Genomic DNA, 18,057 nt, shown 5'->3' on the forward strand with positions numbered 1-18,057 from the left:
AAATTTCTTGGCATAGCCAAGTACGTGCCTCCAGTGGGGCATCCGTTTGTTGAAACATCTCAGTGGGTATCCCGTCAATTCCTGGAGCCTTGTTTTTCACCAGTTCCTTCAGTGCAGCTTTGACTTCTTCCTTCAGTACCATTGATTCTCAATCATATGCCTCCTCCTGAAATGGAAAAACATTGACCAATGCTTTTTGGTATAGTGACTCTGTGTATTCCATCCATCTTCTTTTGATGTTTTCTGCATCGTTCAACATATTGCCCATGGAACCTTTCAGTATTGCAATTTGAGGCTTAAATTTTTTCCTCATTTCTTTAAGCTTGAGGAATGTCGAGTGTGCTTCCCTGCTGATTTTCCAACTCCAGGTCTTCGCACATTTTATTATAGTATTTGACTTTGTTTTCTCGAGCTGCTCTTGGAAATCTTCCGTTCAGTTCTTTTATCCTGTCAGTTCTTCCATACACTTTAGCTACTGTCCATTCAAGGGCAAGTTTCAGAGGCTCTTCTGACATCCATTTTGGTCTTTTCTTCCTTTCCTGTCTTTTAATGACCTCTTGCTTTCTTCATAGATGATGTTCTTGATGTCATCCCACAATTCCTCTGGTTTTTGGTCATTGGTGTTCAATGCATCAAATGTATTCTTTAGGTGGTCTCTAAATTCAGGAGGGATATAATCAAGGTCATATTTTGGCTCTCGTGGACTTATTTTAATTGTCTTCAGCTTCCACTTGAACTTGCATTTGAGCAGCTGATGGTCTGTTCCACAGTCAGCTCCTGACCTTGTTTTGGCTGAAGATATTGAGCTTCTCCATCTCCTCTTGCTACAGATGTAGTCAATCTGGTTGCTGTATGCTCCGTCTGGCAAAGTCCACGTGTATAGCCACCATTTGTGTCTTTGAAAAAAGGTGTTTGCAATGAACAAGTCGTTGATCTTGCAAAATTCTATCATGCAATCTTCAGCATTATTTCTGTCACCAGGGCCATTTTTTTTTCCAACTACCGGTGATTCTTCTTTGTTTCCAAATTCTGCATTCCAATCACCAGTGATAATTAACATATCTCGATTGCATGTTTAGTCAATTTCAGACTACAGAAGTTGGTAAAAATCTTCAATTTCTTCATCTTTGGCTTTGGTGGTTGGTGCATAAATTTGAATAATAGTAGTATTCATTATTTTTTAGAGTTACTAAAAACTGGACAACATTTTCTTTTATTTTTACCTTAACCTTAACCATTTCTGAAGATTTTTGTTTCTCTACATAGATCCCAGTTTCTGTCTGGTTTCATGCTCCTGTTCCATGAAAAACTTCTTTTAACATTTCGTTTAGAGAAGGTCTGGTGGTAACAGGTTCTCTTTGACTTTGTTGACTGAAAGAAGTCACTATTACACTTTTATTTTAAAACATATTTTTGCTGACTGTGGAATTCTGGGTCCCCAGTTGTGTCAGCACTGTGCGGATGCCTCTCCATTTCCTTCTGGCTTCCATAGTTTCTGATGAGAAGTCTGCTGTGCTTGTTTTTCATTGCAGCTCTGTCTGGAATGTATCTTTCTCCTCTGGCTGCCTTCAGCAGTTTTTCTTTATCTTTTGTGTTTCCCCTTGGAATGTGATGTGTGTAAGTGTGGGTATGGTTCTGATCTGTGGGTCATTATCCTGCTTGGGGTCCTTTGAGAGTCTTGAATTTGTGTGGCCCTCTTTGTGCTTATCTTGTTTGGGTTTGTTGAACTTCTTGGTTCTGTGGGCTTATACTTTTCATCAAATTGGGGAAATTTTTGTTTTTATTTCTCATGGCCCCATCACCATCTGCTCTGCCCTCACTGTGTGCTGTGGGACACTGGTCTTGGCTCTGTGGTATCTGGGCCTCAGCTTGGTTGGGGGGGGACTTGACTTCTGGGAGCTGGAATCATTGGAGCCATCCACACACACACATGATGGCACCTGTCCCCATCACCCTTGTACCCTTGTCTGTCTTGACTTGCTAAGGACTACTCAGTCCCTGCCAAGTTGTCTCTGTGTTTCTGCCTGGAAAGTGGAGAGGTCCTATACTTTGTGTCCTCATGCTGTTGTCCCCTGCTTCCAGTTTCTCCATGTGCCCCAGTGCTCTGCACGGCTTGGGGCTGGGCCCAGGGCTCCAGAGCTGGGCTGTAGCTGCCTGTCTTGGGGATGGGTGGAATGGGAGGGGGAGACAGGTGTTCCCATGATGACAGGTTCTGGAGGGTCTTGTCCCACAGCTGGAAATCCACTTGTGATGGAATTGATTTCTCTCCTCTCTCCCCTTCTCTGCTTTCTACCTGTCCCCCAACCACGTCCCTCCTTTGCCATCTGTTTCTGTGTGTCTTTGTGCCCTCTATTCCCCCTCATCTCTTGGCCCTTCCTCCATCAATGCCATTGTCACTTTCCTCTCTCCATGTCCTGCTTCTCTCTCGGTGCCTCCTTTCCTTCTGCTTCCTTCCCTCCTGTTGTCTGCATCTCTGTGGCCTCCCACCCTCCTTTCTGCCCACGTCTGTCTGTCCTTCCCTTCTTGCCTCTCCCTGTGTCTGTGGTCTGTCTGCACTTCTCCCACATGGTTCTTCTACCCCTGATCCCTGCCCTCTGGTCTCCCTCTGCCCTTGCCCCTCTCACCCCCAGGCACTCGGTGCAGCAAGAGACCAACGCGACTGTCACAGCCAGCACCGGTGCCATGAAGCAGCTGTCAGAGCTTCTGCGTGGCTCCTCCCGGGTATGTCCCCTGGAGACCCAGGCCACAGGCGAGGGGGGCACAGACCCTGGAGAGCTGTCAGGAGGGTGGGTGGTGGGAGACTGAGGACACGATGTCATTGTAGGGTAGGACTTGGAGGGGCACACTCCCTGGAGAGCTGCAGTGGAGCAGGTGGCAGGAGGCAGAGGACATTACATCATTTGGGGCCGGGACTTGGCCAACATCACTGCTTGGCTTGGTCCCTAGTGTGCAGTTCCTCATGCAGCCACTGTCCATGGAGCACTGCCCTGGGCCATGAGTTGGGGAGATGCTGGACGATGAGGCCCCTCATGGCAGGTGGAGGTTCTAGAGGTGACAGTGAGGCACTTCTGAACGAGTATCATGGCCACCCCCACCCACCATCACCCCACCTCCACAGCTGTAACCACAGCCTATACTCTGCCACCAGCTTGTGCCACCCACACACTCTGGCCCTCCACCTCCACACCAATGCCACCTCCAAATGGTTCTCTTTAAGGACAGCACTGCTGTCCCCACTGTCATCGTCACCTAAATCACTGGGTCACAGACTTCATCTCCACGGTTACATTTACAACCATGCCCACCACCATCTCACACATGACACCCCGTAACCCCTTTACCATGACCCCACTCTGCCTCCACTGCCATGGCCATGTTTACCAGTGCCAGGTGCAGTGTGGCCCTGCCCTCATTGTCCATACCAATCCTGAGAGACTGCAGGGCACTTGGCATCCAGGTTCAGAGGCTATCAAACCCTGAGATGTTTAGAGCAGGGGACGGCAGGCTACAGCCTACTGTCCTGCCACCTGTCCTCACGAGCAGATGTTCACTGGGCACAGCCATGCCTGCCTGGTGACATGTGGCCATCTTCAGACCTGAGTTGTTGTGACAGATACCGAGTGGATTCAGAGGCCCTTTGCAAAAAACGTTTGCCACCCTTGGATCCAAAAATGTTGTCCCTCCATACACTGGGATGCTATTCAGCAGGAAAGAGGAGTGATGCATGGACCCAAACCATGATATCAGGTGACAGCAGCAGATGGGAGGGCTGCACACTGGTTGTATCTACATGCACTGCCCAGAAAACCCAAGTCCATGGGCAGGAAGCAGAGGAGCTGGGGTGAGTGTGAGCTGGAGTGCAAACGGATCCGAGGGCACATACCCCAAAATGAAGGTGTGGTGATGGCTGCACAGCTGGGGAAGTTTAAGAAAAATGACTGACTGGCATGCTTGCAGTTGATGGGTTGTGTGGGGTGTAAGTTGCCCCTTAAGAAAGCTGTTGTGAAGAAAGCAGAGCTGGCCCCGAGTGTCATGCCACACACAGATTACAGCAGACCCACTAAACAAGAGGGTGAGAACATGAGCAGTCCTCCAGGGGCTGCAGACAGAGACCAGGAGGCCACCGAAGTCTGAGACCTAGGGTGGCTTGGCACCTGTGCTCAGTGGGCTGGGGTGGCGGCCCGTGAATTAGTTTCCACAGGCCCAGTCCTCCTGGGGGGAGGCGAGTGCTTTCCTGTGCTGAGCTTGGGTGGGATTGCTGTGGCCCTTCCCAGAAGGGCAGTGTTGGTGGGTAGTGGTGGTGGTACTGTTGGTGGTGGTACTATTGGTAGTGTTGGTGGTAGTACTATTGGTAGTGTTGGTGGAATTGGTGGTGGTACTGTTGGTAGTGGTGGTAGAATTGGTGGTGGTACTGTTGGTAGTGGTGGTGGTGGTACTATTGGTGGTGTTGGTGGTATTGGTGGTGGTACTGCTGGTAGTGTTAGTGGTGGTACTCTTGGTAGTGTTGGTGGTATTGGTGGTGGTACTGTTGGTAGTGGTGGTGGTGGTACTATTGGTGGTGTTGGTGGTATTGGTGGTGGTACTGTTGGTAGGTGGTGGAATTGGTGGTGGTACTGTTGGTAGTTTTGGCGGTGGTACTGTTGGTAGTGTTGGTGGTATTGGTGGTGGTACTCTTGGTAGTGGTGGTGGTGGTGGTGGTGGTGGTAGTGTTGGTAGTGGTGGTGGTACTTTTGGTAGTGTCGGTGGTATTGTTGGTGGTGGTATTGATGGTGGTACTGTTGGTAGTATTGGTGGTATTGGTGGTGGTGACAGTGGTGGTGTCATCATTGTTGTAACCGTGTTGTTGCTGGGTGCTGATTCTGACTCCTAGTGACCCCGTGTGACAGAGTAGAACTGCCCCATAGGCTTTCATAGGCTGTGACCTTTATAGGAGCAAAGCCCACACCAAGCCCGCTGCTGTCGGGTCCATTCCGACTCACGGTGACCTTGGAGGACAGACTATAGCTGCCCCTGTAGGACCTCCTGGGCTGATGTATTTATGGGGCAGCTCACCAGGTCTTTCTCCCACAGAACTACTGGGTGGACTTGACCTCCAGCCTTTTGGTTAGCAGCTGAGAGCTTAACCGTTGCACCCCAGGGCTGCTTGTAAGGGTATTTGGCAATGGAATGGTCATTGTTTGTGGAGGGTTGGCAGAACTGGCCTTTGTGTGGCCAGTTCATGGGTCGGTCTGTGCTCTGTTCTCCGACTCGTTCGTCCCTCCACTCAGAATGCGTGCTGAGCACCTACGGCACGAGGCCAAATCCCCAGTTGCGAGGGGCTGCGACTCTGAAGGTGTTTCTGCGGCATGAGGGCAATGCAGTCCCAGCACGTGGTTTTCTGATGAACTTCATTACTCAGTGGTGCAACTCAGAAGCCGTTGGTTAAGTGCTAGCTGTGCTCCCAACTTTATAGGGGTGTAAACATGTGCATGGAGCCCTGGGTGGTGCAGATGGTTTATGTACTTGGCTGCGAACCAAGAGGTTGGTGGTTTGAGTCTACCCAGAGGCCTGGTGGTCAACTTCCAAGAGATCAGCCATGGAAACCTTGGAGCTCAGTGATGCAGATAGAGGACTGTGAGTCAGGTGGCAGCAGGTTAAACACCTGGAGGGGAGGTGGTCCCTTGAACTGTGGAATGAGGGCAGGTGTAGCAGTGGCTGCCTGGCCGCTGGGGGTTTACTCCACACTGCCACTGTGCTAAACCTTCTCTCAGCCCTCTGGGCGGTGCTGCTGGTTAGGGTCTGTCTTCATTCCTAACATCAGTTGAATTGTGTCCCCCTAAGATATCTGTCCTGGCAGAGCCCTGATTCTCATGTAATGATGTAATCACCCTGTGTAGTGATCAGCCAGTCGGTTGTAAGGCGATTAGAGAGACACCACACCCTGACTCAGGTCACAGCCCTGGCCAATGGAAGAGGAGTTTCCCTGGGGTGTGGCCTGCATCACTTTGCATCTCACAAGAGATGAAAGTAGAGAGGAGTAGAGAAGGAGGGGCCCCAGGACCCCCCAGAAGAGCCAGGAGTGGAACATATCCTTTGGACCCTGGGTCCCTGTGCCAAGGACCTCCTAGACCCAGGGGAAGATTGATGCCAAGACACATGGAGACGTCCAAGGGACTCTGGGCCCCCAGATGTTGAAGGGAGACCAGGACCTGCCCGCAGAGCCGACAGAGAGAGAAAGCCTTCCTCTAGAGCTGGCGCCTGAGTTCAGGCTGCGCCCATAGACTGTGAGAGGAAGAGCCTGTTTGTCAAAGCCGCCCACTGTGGCATTTCTGTTATAGCAGCACCAGGGAACCGAGACCCGGTCCCTGGCGAGACCCAGTCCCTGGCGAGACACGGTCCCTGGTGAGACACGGTCCCTGGTGAGACCCGGTCCCTGGTGAGACATGGTCCCTGGTGAGACCCGGTCCCTGGCGCTGCCGTAATAGAGATAACACAGTGGGCGGCTTTGACAAACAGGGCTGTTCCTCTCAGTCTAGGGGCTAGCAGCCTGAACTCAGGCGCCAGCTCTCGGGGAAGGCTCTCTCTGCCGGCTCTGGGGGCAGGTCGCATCTGTCTTCAGCTTCTGGTCCTTGGGGACCTTCTCTGCCCATCTCTGCCTGCTTCTGTGCCTGATCTGCCCTTTTCCTATCTCAGAGGAGGTTGGCTTGCAGCGCACCTGCCCTGAGTAGCCTGTTGCCACGGCAGAGCACGCTCTGCCCAGAGGGGTTTACATCCACAGGCACAGGATTTGCAGCAGATGATTTTGGGGCTTCAGGTGATCCATAGCAGCACCTTCACCCCCTTCTTACAGGGACGGAAGCTTGGGGTGTGGTACGAAGCCTGGGCTAGGTTTAAAGGCAGGTCTTCCTGGGCCCAGAGCCCACATACCTGGAAGCTCTGTGTCCTGATGGCCGAGAACTGTGAGTCCCTCTGGAGCTCAGAGGGCCCACGTGCAGCCAAGCTCTCCCATCTATCTGCCCACCCCCACCCACCCAAGAAGCCAGCGGACGTCTCTTGAACACTGGCTGCGAACCGATGCAGGGGCGTGAGATGGAGGAGAGGCCACTCCCTCTGAGGCTCCCCCTGCCTGGCAGGAGGACAGAATACAAACGAGGAAGTGGCTGTCGTCACTGGAATGGCCCCCAGGGCAGTGCGCAGGGCGTGTGGGGACACAGCGCAGGAGCAGATTTTCTGAATGTCTGCTCCAGGAAGGCTTCCCAGAGGAGGTGACATTGAGTTGAGTCTTCAAGCTGAGTGGGAACCTACAAACAGTGAAGGAGTGGGGCGTGAGCACAGCGTGTTCACAGGTGTGGGGGCCAAGCAGCTGCTGGAGCGTCTGAGCTCAGCAAAGGCATGTAGGATGCTGCATGAGTAGAAGAGGATGTGGGTTCAAGGAATGATGACTGATAAAGGCTGTGCACATGTGTGTGTGCGTGCGTGCACGTGTGCGTATGTGTGCACTGTGGGTTTAAGGAAGGCTATTGGAAGGGGAAGGTAGGAGGCCGGTTACAGCCACTCGTAAAGGAGAGACTGAGGAGGCTTCTTGGGTTGTCTCGGTTTGAATCAGACCCAACATAGCAGGCACTTGGTACCTGTGTTTGGATGAATGAACGGATGAGTGGGGAGGATTCTCATGAGTGGCGTGTGCTAACGGCCCTTCCAGGTGGAGAGAGGTATGAGGAGGCTGCTCACAGTGCAGGGGCAAAAGGTGAGCCCTAGGCACCCTACTGGCCCCCACTGCCGTGGAGTCGATTCTGCTCACCGCACCCCTAGAGGACAGAGTGGAACTGCCCACAGGGTCTCCAAGGCTGTCAATCTTCACGGAAGCAAAGTCCAAACCAAACCCACTGCCATGTTATTCTGACCCACAGCGCCCCTAGAGGACAGAGTGGAACTGCCCCACAGGGTCTCCAAGGCTGTCAATCTTCATGGAAGCAAAGTCCAAACCAAACCCACTGCCATGTTATTCTGACCCACAGCGCCCCTAGAGGACAGAGTGGGACTGCCCCACAGGGTTTACAAGGCTGTCAATCTTTACCAAAGCCGACTGCCGCATCTTTCTCTCATGGAGACACTGATGGGTTCAAACCACTGACTTTTTGGTTTGCAGACCCACATGTAACCACTGTGCCACCAGCGCTCCTGGTCCTAGACACATGGGGTGCTAATTACAGGAACCATACGGTGAGTGGCCCTGGGCACACAGAATGATAATTCCCAGGCCTCACAGAGCTCTGCAGAACTGCAACCACACAAGAAGCCAGATGCCATGACTACAGTGAAAGATATCCATTCAAAGCCTTGTCCCTTCTAACATGACCAGCCCGCTTATCCACTTTACCCCTCGTTCTCTGTGAGGTACATGGTGGGTGTGTGGGGACACGGAGGGTGAGTGCTCAGGGCCCAGGGGCAGAGTTCCACCTGGGCCTGTGCAGGGCACCCCGGCTGGAAGTCCTGTGACTTGGGGCACAGAGCACCCCAGCTGGGAGTGGGCTGCCCTGTGACTTGAGGTGCAGGGTCAGGGTCAGGGGAAGGGCCCTTTCCAGGGGATTATAGGATATGCTAAACGAGAAGAGGCCAGGATTTGCGTCTGGGTCCATATCCAAGGCAACTGGAGACTGGCGTGGCCTCGTGTGTGCTGGTTCTCCATGGTAAGAGACAAGGCTCAGGCTTCTGATGGTCAGTTGGTGCTCATGGGAAAACATCAGGCCGAGCTAGGCTCCAGGCTCCCTTTCACCCTTTTGTGATCCCTTGAGGACTAGCTTTGTGCCTGCCGTCATTGTGGGCACTGAGATGCAGTAGGGGCCTAGACAGATGTGACCCTGTTCACTGGGGCAGGGGTGGAGGCAGTGGAGTTGGAGGCTCCAAAGGTGGATGGTAAGATGTGCTGATGAGAGGAGCAGTTTGTTGATCGCAATTCTGATGGTGACGAGATGCAGCCTCACATGTGGTCCAGGGCCTAGGCTCTGGGGTCAGTGACCTGGGACCAGGGCCTTGGCCTGCCACCTGTGCAACCTTGGACAAGCCACTGAGAACCTGTGGCCAAGGTCTGCTGCACTGCACCTAGGGCTTGGGGCCAAGGATGATGATAGGTGGTTGTGGGGATTGACATGTGTTGTGGGCTCAGAGCAGTGTTGCTGGTGATGACTTGTGTGTGGAGTGGTGATGGGGTCTGTGGTGGCCCTGCCTGTGCCCGTGGAGATGGTACAAGCAGCAGATCGCATGATGGGGGTGTGGTGCTGGAGATGATGAGGTAGATGGGGAGGAGTCTAATTCTGACAGTGCTCCAGTGGTGATGATGGTGGGAGGCTGATGGTGATTGGAGAAGGTGGGCATGGTGCAGGCACGACCAGAGGGACAGGAGGGCACAAGGAGAGTTGGGAGCTGAGGCGTCCCCCAGGGTTGAGGGGGGCTGTGGGAGGCGGATGAGGCCTCAGTCTCCCACTTAAGCACACTCTTCTATTTGCAGCAGGAGCGTCTTCAGCTGGACCGCCTGAAGACTCAGCTGTCAGATGCCATTCAGCGCTACGGAGTTGTGCAGAAGGTGAGGCCCTGCAGGTAGGGGTCTCAGGTCAGGCTGTGGGGCAGGGGGGAGGAGAACCAATTCCATGAGCATCCACTCTGGCTGTCTCGTCCCTGAACTGACCCTAGAGCATGGAAGGAGCCAGCCCCGTGGGCCTTCTGCGAGGAGCAGGGTGTGTGTCCTCAGGGTGTAAAGGTTCTGTACCTTCTGACTTGCTGCCCAGGAGGCTGTCTGTCAACAGCTCCTGGGAGGTGGGAGAGCTGGTACCCCTTCTTTTGCCCGGTGAGAAAACTTGAGTCCCAGAGAGCTTAAGTTCTCCGGTGGGGGCCATCAGTCATCTCATGGGTAGAGCCCCGTTCAGACCCCAGTTTTCCCAAGACCCAGGACAGTTTTCCAGAGATTGGGGCCACTTCCCCCGTGACCTGGCACAGTTGTTTTCTCTCAGAGAGCTGCAGGTGTGTTTTGCTGTCGCTCCTTGTTCACAACCTTGTGTTTCTGATTGTTCCTCTCTCTCCTCGCTCCTTGTTTCCCTGACTGCCCCTTCTCTCCTCCCTTCTTGTTTCCTTCCCCCTATTCCCCTTCCCTGTACTTTTTCCAACAGAAAATTGCAGAAAAGTCCAGAGCCCTGCTTCCCACAGCACAGAGGGCCGGCAAACAGGTGGGTAAGGAGCACATTCCATGGTCAGGGGGTGCCAAGGGACAGCACAGAGTCCATTGCCATCTGGCTGTAGGGAAGAGCAGGAAGGATGGAGGGCAGGCCCTGTCTAAGGGGGTTTTCTCTGAAAAATAACCTCTTAAAAATGGGCCTTTTGACCTTAGGTCTCTAGCACAAGGCCTGACACAGCATGGTCTCCCTCACAATAATTGTTGTCAGTTCCACCTGCTATAAATGACTGACTTGTCCCAGACGAACACTCCTGCCAGGAACAGCTGTGCAACTTGGATTAGCACATGCACGGGCACACTCACACACACACACACAAGTTTGAAGACATCAAAGAGCAAGCAAGGCAGTCAGAACTTGAGAGACAGAGACTCAAAAAGATGAGAACTGCATTGAGATGGGCACTGTGCTCACCACCATGTCCTTCCTGCCTCCTGGGCATTTCCTGACTCATGTCTCAGCATATGGAGACTGAACGGCTGGTGGCATGCAGCTTCAGCAGTCTTACTGGGCTGAGGAAACAGAAAACAAGTGCAGGGCTCCTAAGAGAGCCAACGCTGAGGGAACAAAATCCTGCAGGAGAGGGACTACCAGACTCTGTGCAGTTTCCCCTTTGGGTATTTGCTGATTTGTAAGCTCTGCAAGCATGTTCTCAGAGGCAAAGAGACCAAGCACAAAGCTGTTTCCAAGATGTGGAACAGAGACCGAGGCATCTCCAGATACTAAAGAGAGAAACGTTGATGTTCAGGACCCAGCAAGTAGGAGAGACTCCTTTAAACACCACCAGGTTTCAGATGAGACCCTGAAGGGCTATACCTCAGGAGTCCTCACAAAACCTGACGCACGGTCTCTTTCTCTTTTTGTTTTTATTTTTATTGCTATTGTTATTTGGGTGAATGTTTACAGACCAAATTCATTTTCCACACAGCAGTTCATACACATTTTGTCTCATGACATAGACTACAGTCCCCACAGTGTAACAGCTCTCTTCCCACTTCCTCCCTGTAGTTACCTCTTCCCTGTCTGACACACAATTTTGAATCATGTTTTCTCTCTCTGCCTGAAGACAGCTGAATCCTCTCTAGAAGAAGAGTCCATCATCCATTATAATTATTCATACACAATGCCTGGCATTTAATCTAGAAGTACTAGGCATACCAGGTGACAGAATTATATTATTGAAGCCAAGAAAAAATGGTTGAGTAGAAACTGATCTGCAGGTGATTCTGCTATTAGAATAATCAGATATGCACATTAAATACCTATTATTAATATGTTAGAGAAAGCAGATGAGAGAATTTCACTAAAGAGCATAAATCTTAAAAAGATGAAAAATAGAAATGCTAGTATTGAACACTCCTAGAGTGAAAACATAACTAAAATTAAGAGTTCAATAGGTTGGTTAAATACCAAATTAGATGTGACAGAAGAAAGAATTAGTGAACTAGAAGTTGTGGCACAAGAAAGAGGGAAGAAAATGATTACACATCTAGGAAAGAGTTTATCATTTGAGTTCTAGATTAACAGGAGAGAGAATGGGTAGAAGTGATATTTGAAGAGATTCCAAAGTGATCCCAATACTTCAAGCCATAGAAGGAGCTTTGTGGTAGATAGGATCAAGGTAAGGAGAACTACTTTTAGTTGCATCATAATAAAAACTTGAAAATCAAAGACAGACAAATTTAAGAGCAGAGAAAAGGCCCTATTAGTTTTAAAAGAAGGACAAGATGGACACCTGACTTCTTAAAAGAAACACTGGAATCCAGAAGACAATGGAAAGTCAGCGTTAAAACTTTAAAAGCAAATAACTGCCAAGCTAAGATTCTACATCTGGTAAAATACTCTTCAGTAATGGAGGTGAACTGGAAATGTTTTTAGAGAACAAAAAACTGAGAGAATGTGTCATCAACAGAACTCTCTGAGGTGGAAAAAGAAAAATCATCACAGACGGAAGCACAGTATAATGCCAATTCAAGTAGAAAACATAGAATCCTGAATGTGTAGGAACTTAATAACTGAGCCTCAAAATGCATAAAGCAAAACAACAGCACTGAAAGGACTGTGACTGTAGATCCACAGTCACAGCTAGAAATTTTAACACACCTTTTGAAGCAGCTGCTAAAAGAGACAGGCAAAAATATAAAAGAATTCAGCAATACTGTTGATCCTTTGATGTAATTGCTTTTTATGACAGTGTGACTCATGGGTGCCGTAAGGTGATTGTGTACATAAGAAGTTCAAACGGATCTGCAGATGGATTGTTAGAATGAGTAAGCAAAGGTAACAGAATTACTGGTCCAGGTAATTCAGTGTATAAGAAGACATTGTGCTATCAGAAGATAATTTGGATCTGAAATTTAAGAACAGATACCATTTATTACAGCATCAGAAGTAGGATGAAATCTATGGATGGGTGGTGAGGGCCCTGCATCAGGAAACTATGAAGCATTATGGAGAGAAATTAAAGGAAATCTATACTGTTTTTCATTTTATGTGGATCCACAGTCCACACCCATGGAAGCAGCAGCCAAGAAATGAGATGTCGTATTGCCCTGGGCAGATCTGCTGCAAAAGACCTGTTTAAAGTGTTGAAGAGTGAAGACGTTGCTTTGAAGATGAAGGTGCCCCTAACCCAAGCCATGTTGTTGTTGTTGTCGTTGTTATGTGCCGTCGAGTCAAACCCGACTCATAGCGACCCCTCCTTGGGTTTCCGAGGCAGTATCACTACGGAAGTAGGATTGCCCAACCTTCCTTCCGAGGAGTGGCTGGTGGGTTTGAACCACCAGCCGTCTGATTAGCAGGCAAGTGTCTTAGCCACTATGCTACCAGAGCTCCCAACCCAAGCCATGGCATTTTTAATCGCCTCACATGCATGTGAAAGCTGGACAATGAATGGGGACCAAAGAAGAGTTGATGCCTTTGAATCATGTTTTTGGTGAAGAATACTGACAGTGCCATGGACTGCCAGAAGGACAAACAAATCTGTCCCGGAAAAAGTACAGCTGGAATACTTTTTAGAAGCGAGAATGGCCAGACTTCCTCTCCTGTACTTTGGTTGTGTTGTCAGAAGGGACCATTCCCTGGAGAAGGATGTCATGGTTGATAAAGTGAAGGGTCAGCAAAAAAGGGGAAGGCCCTCAACGAGACGGATTGACATGGTGGCTGCAACAGTGGGCTCAAGACAGCAATGATTGTGAGGTTGGCGCAGGACCGGGCAGTGTTTCATTCTATTATACACAGGATTGCTATGAGTTGGAATGAACGGAACAGCACCTAACAACAACAACAGCAACAGTGGTGGTGGTGTCAGACAAGCAGGCCAGTGGGAACAGAATGAGCCCAGGCTCATACCCACATGGGCATGCTCACCTGGTCTGTGGCAGAGCTGGGCTTGGAGAAAGTCTTTGACCTTTGCCTCACCCATGCACAGAGCTCCCCTCCAGCTGGGTCACAGACCTAAACGTGAAAGGGAAAACGAAGCGCCTGCAGGGTCATGTGGAGGCTCTTATCACGTCTTTGTGGCAGGCAGGCGTCTCCGACCCAGATGCAAAGCCCAAGTCAGGAGGGAAGGATGGACACAGCTTTGTTCGAGCAGACACCACTCAGAGCAACAAGGCTACCAACAGTTGAGAGGAGACGTTTCCACAACTCACACGGACAGCATGTAGAGGAGCAAACCCACAAAAGCATGTTCAGCGTCATTGAAATGAGAAAACACAAAGTAAGCCCATGGTGGCATCCTGCTACACACCTCACGCCCCCAAGACAGTTAAATACACACAAACACAGAACACCTGGCTGCACCAAGCGTGGGCTGGGATGTGCGGCAGCTAGAAATCTCAGGCACTTTCCTGTGGAGGCGATCGGTCCAAGCAGCTCGGAAAACAACTGGAGATACCTACTAAGGTTAAATGCTTTCTCTCCGATGGTGTTGGCATTTCTCCCCACCGGACACGCATGCGTACCATCATCACACGTCACAGAGACGTGTCCCCTGCAGCCTCACGTGCAGTGGCCCCCCTGGGGGTGGCAGCCCAGGCAGTAGCCGGCCCAGTGCCCGTTTGCAGTAGGAAGGGCACAGCATCCGTGTGGGGCTTGGTAGCTGGCGGGTCAGTGCCGACGCCTGGCGACCCCGGGTGTGCAGAGCAGAACTGCGCCACAGGCTCTTCAGGACCGGCTTCTCAGCAGCAGTTGGAGAGGCCTGTCTCCGAGGCCCCTCAGGGGGGTTTGAACCGCCAAGCTCTCAGCTGCCAGCCGAGCTGCCCCGTCTGCACCACGCAGGGGCTCCTGGCACAGAGGGAGCTTCTAAGGCAGTGAGAAGCTAAAGTGCCCCCAGCGTCTGATGGTCCCAGACTTCCTCTCAGGGAATGAAGCCTGCAGCCAGTGGGGCTGTTCTGGGCCATGCAATTCTGATTCCGTCAGCATTCAAGACCGGCCCAAACTGATAGGTGGTGCTGGAAGCCACAACGGGTGGGGCAGGGACTGCAGGGCTGAGCGGGGCTTCAAGTCAGGTAGGAACTTCTGGGTCTTGTCTGGCGGTCTCTCCTTTGTGAGACTAGAGCTGTGCCCGTCAGATGTGTGCGTTTAACTATAGGGTGATACGCTGTGGTACAGTCAGTGAGAAGGACAGACCCCGACCAGGCCCACTCATATGGTAGAGGCAAAGGCAGGGGGCCCGAAGCTACTGTGGTCACCAGGGTGGGGTGGAGCCAGTGCTCAGGCCATGGGGTGTCTGTCCACGGCAGTGGCATGGACACACAGCATGGTGAATGTCATCAAATTCACCAAGTTACACGTGTCCACATGATTAAACAGGCCACTGTGTTGTGACATCTGTGTTTTTCACTGTAATAAAAACAAGGGGAAATAGGTGCCAGGCAGGGTGTGGTCCACGGTGCTTTGGAGGCATCAGCAGAGATCAGTGCACATGCAGGAGTTTGGAGACCACTGAACAGTAAGATGATCTACCTGAGAGAGTAAATCAGCTGAGGTGGCCCTCAGACCGGAGCGCTGCTGTCTGGAGGCCCGAGTGGCCCTCACAAGGCAGGAGTGCCCCCGCTGGCCACTTCTCTGGCCCTGGCTGCGTGTCAGTGTGGGGTCCACAGCCTGTGGGCTTGGCTGGGTCCAGAGCGAGTTGGTGTGAGATTGCCCAGGCCTTGGCCTGGGTCATACTCGGCCAAGGAGCAGCATCTGGCTCTGTGGGCAGGCCCTGGCCCCAAGGCAGAGCTGCAAAGATACGATGTGGGGACAGTTCACAGTGGCAAGTCCTGCATGGCTCCAATTGTTGGCTGACTCAGCCTACATTTCCACAAGAACCTTCATGGTTCCCTGGCCACAGAGGTAAAGCCAAGCTTCCCCGTGAGGCCAGCTAACAAGCCCGCGGCAGGCATCTCTGGCTGTGTTTAGGGCAGACAGATGCCCCTGTCTCGAGGCCCAGGTGCTGCTTATGGACACAGGGTCAAAGGGCACGTGGCTGCAGCCCTCATGCTGTGCCACTCTGGGATCTGACGTCCGTCAGCTGACGAGTGGTGCCCGTGCCGCTCAGACAGCAGATGACAAGCCTCAGGGCCGAGCTTGGGTCCCCAGCATGTAGATGGCATGGACCCTCCACCCTCCTCTGCAGGGCCCAGATCAGAGAACACTGGGAAGCATCTGTGTCCAGTGGCCTGAGCCCTGGGCCTGGCCTGGTCTGCACCTGGCTGTGCCTGCTTGTGTGGAGGGAGGCTGGCGGGCAGAGTGGCAGCCCCTGATGCGTCTTCTCCTCCGGTGTCACCTGGACCCTATGTAAGGAAGGAGGAAGCCCCCTTTGTGTGCTGTGTCCCAGAGAGCCACTCCACAGATGGGCGGCCCTTCTGTGCCCAGTGGCTGGTCAGCAAATCCCTGACCGGGCTTCTCTGCTGAGACCCCATATGTGCTGTGGTCCTTATTGAGGAGGGGCCGGCCTCTGAGCCATCCCCTCCGTTCTCCTTTGCTTCTGAGCTGCTGAGAGAGGGCGACACTTCCTGCTCTCCCAGTGGCTGGCCACTCTGCGTGGAGGGGAGGCAGCCTGTCTCCCGTGTCGGAGGCAAGGAGCTCCCGGTGGGTACTGCTTTGACCCTCCGCCCTGGGCGTGGCAGTCGCCGTGAGGAAGACAGGTTTCTGAGGTCCTGTCCTGTGTGCCCACTTGCCCAGGTGCATTTATGTGCAGGCCTCTCCCAGCTGTGGGAGGAAGCTGATCACTTCCCCCGGCAGTGTGGCTCCAAGGAGGGAGGGTGGCCGGAAGGAGCCCTGGGCCAGCACTGGCCCTTGGAGGAAGGCAAAGAATGCTGCCTGCTGGTAGTCGGGGTGGACATGGAAGACGGAGTGGCCTTACTGGCCCCATGTTCCCAGCTGCCTCCGGCTGGGCCCACAAGTCTCGGGAGGCTGGGGGCGGCCTGGACGCCCCTTCCCTGTGGGCACGTGTCCAGGCACACAGCGCCCTGCCTGCGGTGGCCTTTGTCAGACATGTGCTTATGTGATCAGTGGGTGTCGTGGCCAGAATGTTCTTTGCTCACGTCTCTGCCTGCTTCCCCACGGTCTGGTGGGGCAGAGTGTCCTTGGTGCCCAAGGAGTTTGAGTTTGGACAGAGAGTTCGTGACCTGTCTCCTGGAGCCACAGGCCTGCCTGTCCCTGCTGGCCAGGACGCAGGTGCACTGTGGGCTGTGCCAGCTGGGCTGGGGAAGGGACAGGGTTCCTCCTGACTCCCTAGGGCTCCTGGACACAGAGGGGCAGACGCAGCCCTGCCGTGGGGACCCCAGGGGTGCCAGGGAGGCAGTGCACTGTGGATGACCACACCTACTGAGACAAGTGCTGACTGCAATGTCAGGCCACCAGGGCTGCACAGCAGGGTGGGACAGGCCCTTGTTTTGGGCACACAGATGTCCAGCCGAGGTCCTGCAGGAAGCAAACAGCGCAGGAGAATCTAGTGGTGACTTTGTTCGGGGACTGTCCCACCAGCCGTGGTCAGGAGCCCGGAGCTGGCAAGGGGGGTGTTGGCAGAGTCTGGGCTCTGCATCTTCATTCCGAAGCTGATGCCAGCCCAGCCCAGAGCAACTTCCACGCTCACTCCCAGTTCCCGAAAGATGTGGAGTGCACCTGCTGCAAGGGGCCCGGGCCGGGCACCGGAGACGGTGCTGGGGAGGTGGCCACCTGCGTGCGGCAGGAGGGTGGGGGTGAGGGCCGCTCTGCAGCAAGCCCCAGCACTGTCCCCGGACCCTGAGGTGATGGCGCAGACACGGCCTCCCTCCAGGCTCTGCAGCAACACAGCTTCCCACAGCGTCACTCAGCCGGAAGCCAGGCCATGCCCAAACTTGAGACCTCCAGACCGGGGGGCTTTGGGAGGAAGGCCCCTGGGGTCCTGTTCCCACTGTGTGTTTCGGGGAGGGCAAGGTGCTCACCTTGTTCCAGCCCTGCCTCGGCCACCAGGGGTGCCCTGATGCCTCCCACCCATCCCCACCACCAACAGGACAGGAGGCTCTGCAGGAGGGGGCTGACCTCCACTGTGTCCCCTTGACTGAGGGGCCGAGTCCAGGCCCTAAGGGGAGCGGGCTGACAGGACTGGGCTTTAGAGAGAAGCATGAGGTAGACAGAGATGAGGGCCAGGACACGCCAGGCTGTGGTCCTGCTTCTCTGCCCTGTGCCCTCTGTCTCCCTGTCGATCACACACAATGCACACAGACACAATGCACACAGACACTTCACACACATACCTGTGGGTACACACACAGTCACCCACCCAGACACATACTCACACATTCACATAGACACACATGCATTGACACAAACACAGTCACCCTCCTACACTCATTCACGTATACTCACATTCACACATGCA

At 53.0% G+C, this 18,057-nt stretch overlaps 1 protein-coding gene across 1 annotated transcript in view; it reads left to right on the top strand.

Moving 5' to 3' along the window:
• Window positions 1-18,057, top strand: part of TSNARE1 (t-SNARE domain containing 1) — a 70,153-nt gene that overhangs the window by 28,683 nt on the left and 23,413 nt on the right. The window contains exons 5-7 of the mRNA XM_042780907.1: window positions 2,631-2,737; window positions 9,480-9,562; window positions 10,143-10,199. Of these exons, the coding sequence (XP_042636841.1) occupies window positions 2,631-2,737; window positions 9,480-9,562; window positions 10,143-10,199 (247 nt within the window). The remainder of the gene's footprint in view (window positions 1-2,630; window positions 2,738-9,479; window positions 9,563-10,142; window positions 10,200-18,057) is intronic.

Source organism: Orycteropus afer, unplaced genomic scaffold (genome assembly GCF_000298275.1).
Source record: "Orycteropus afer afer isolate SDZICR_OR568_19922 unplaced genomic scaffold, OryAfe1.0 scaffold00069, whole genome shotgun sequence".
NCBI classification, from domain to species: domain Eukaryota; kingdom Metazoa; phylum Chordata; class Mammalia; order Tubulidentata; family Orycteropodidae; genus Orycteropus; species Orycteropus afer.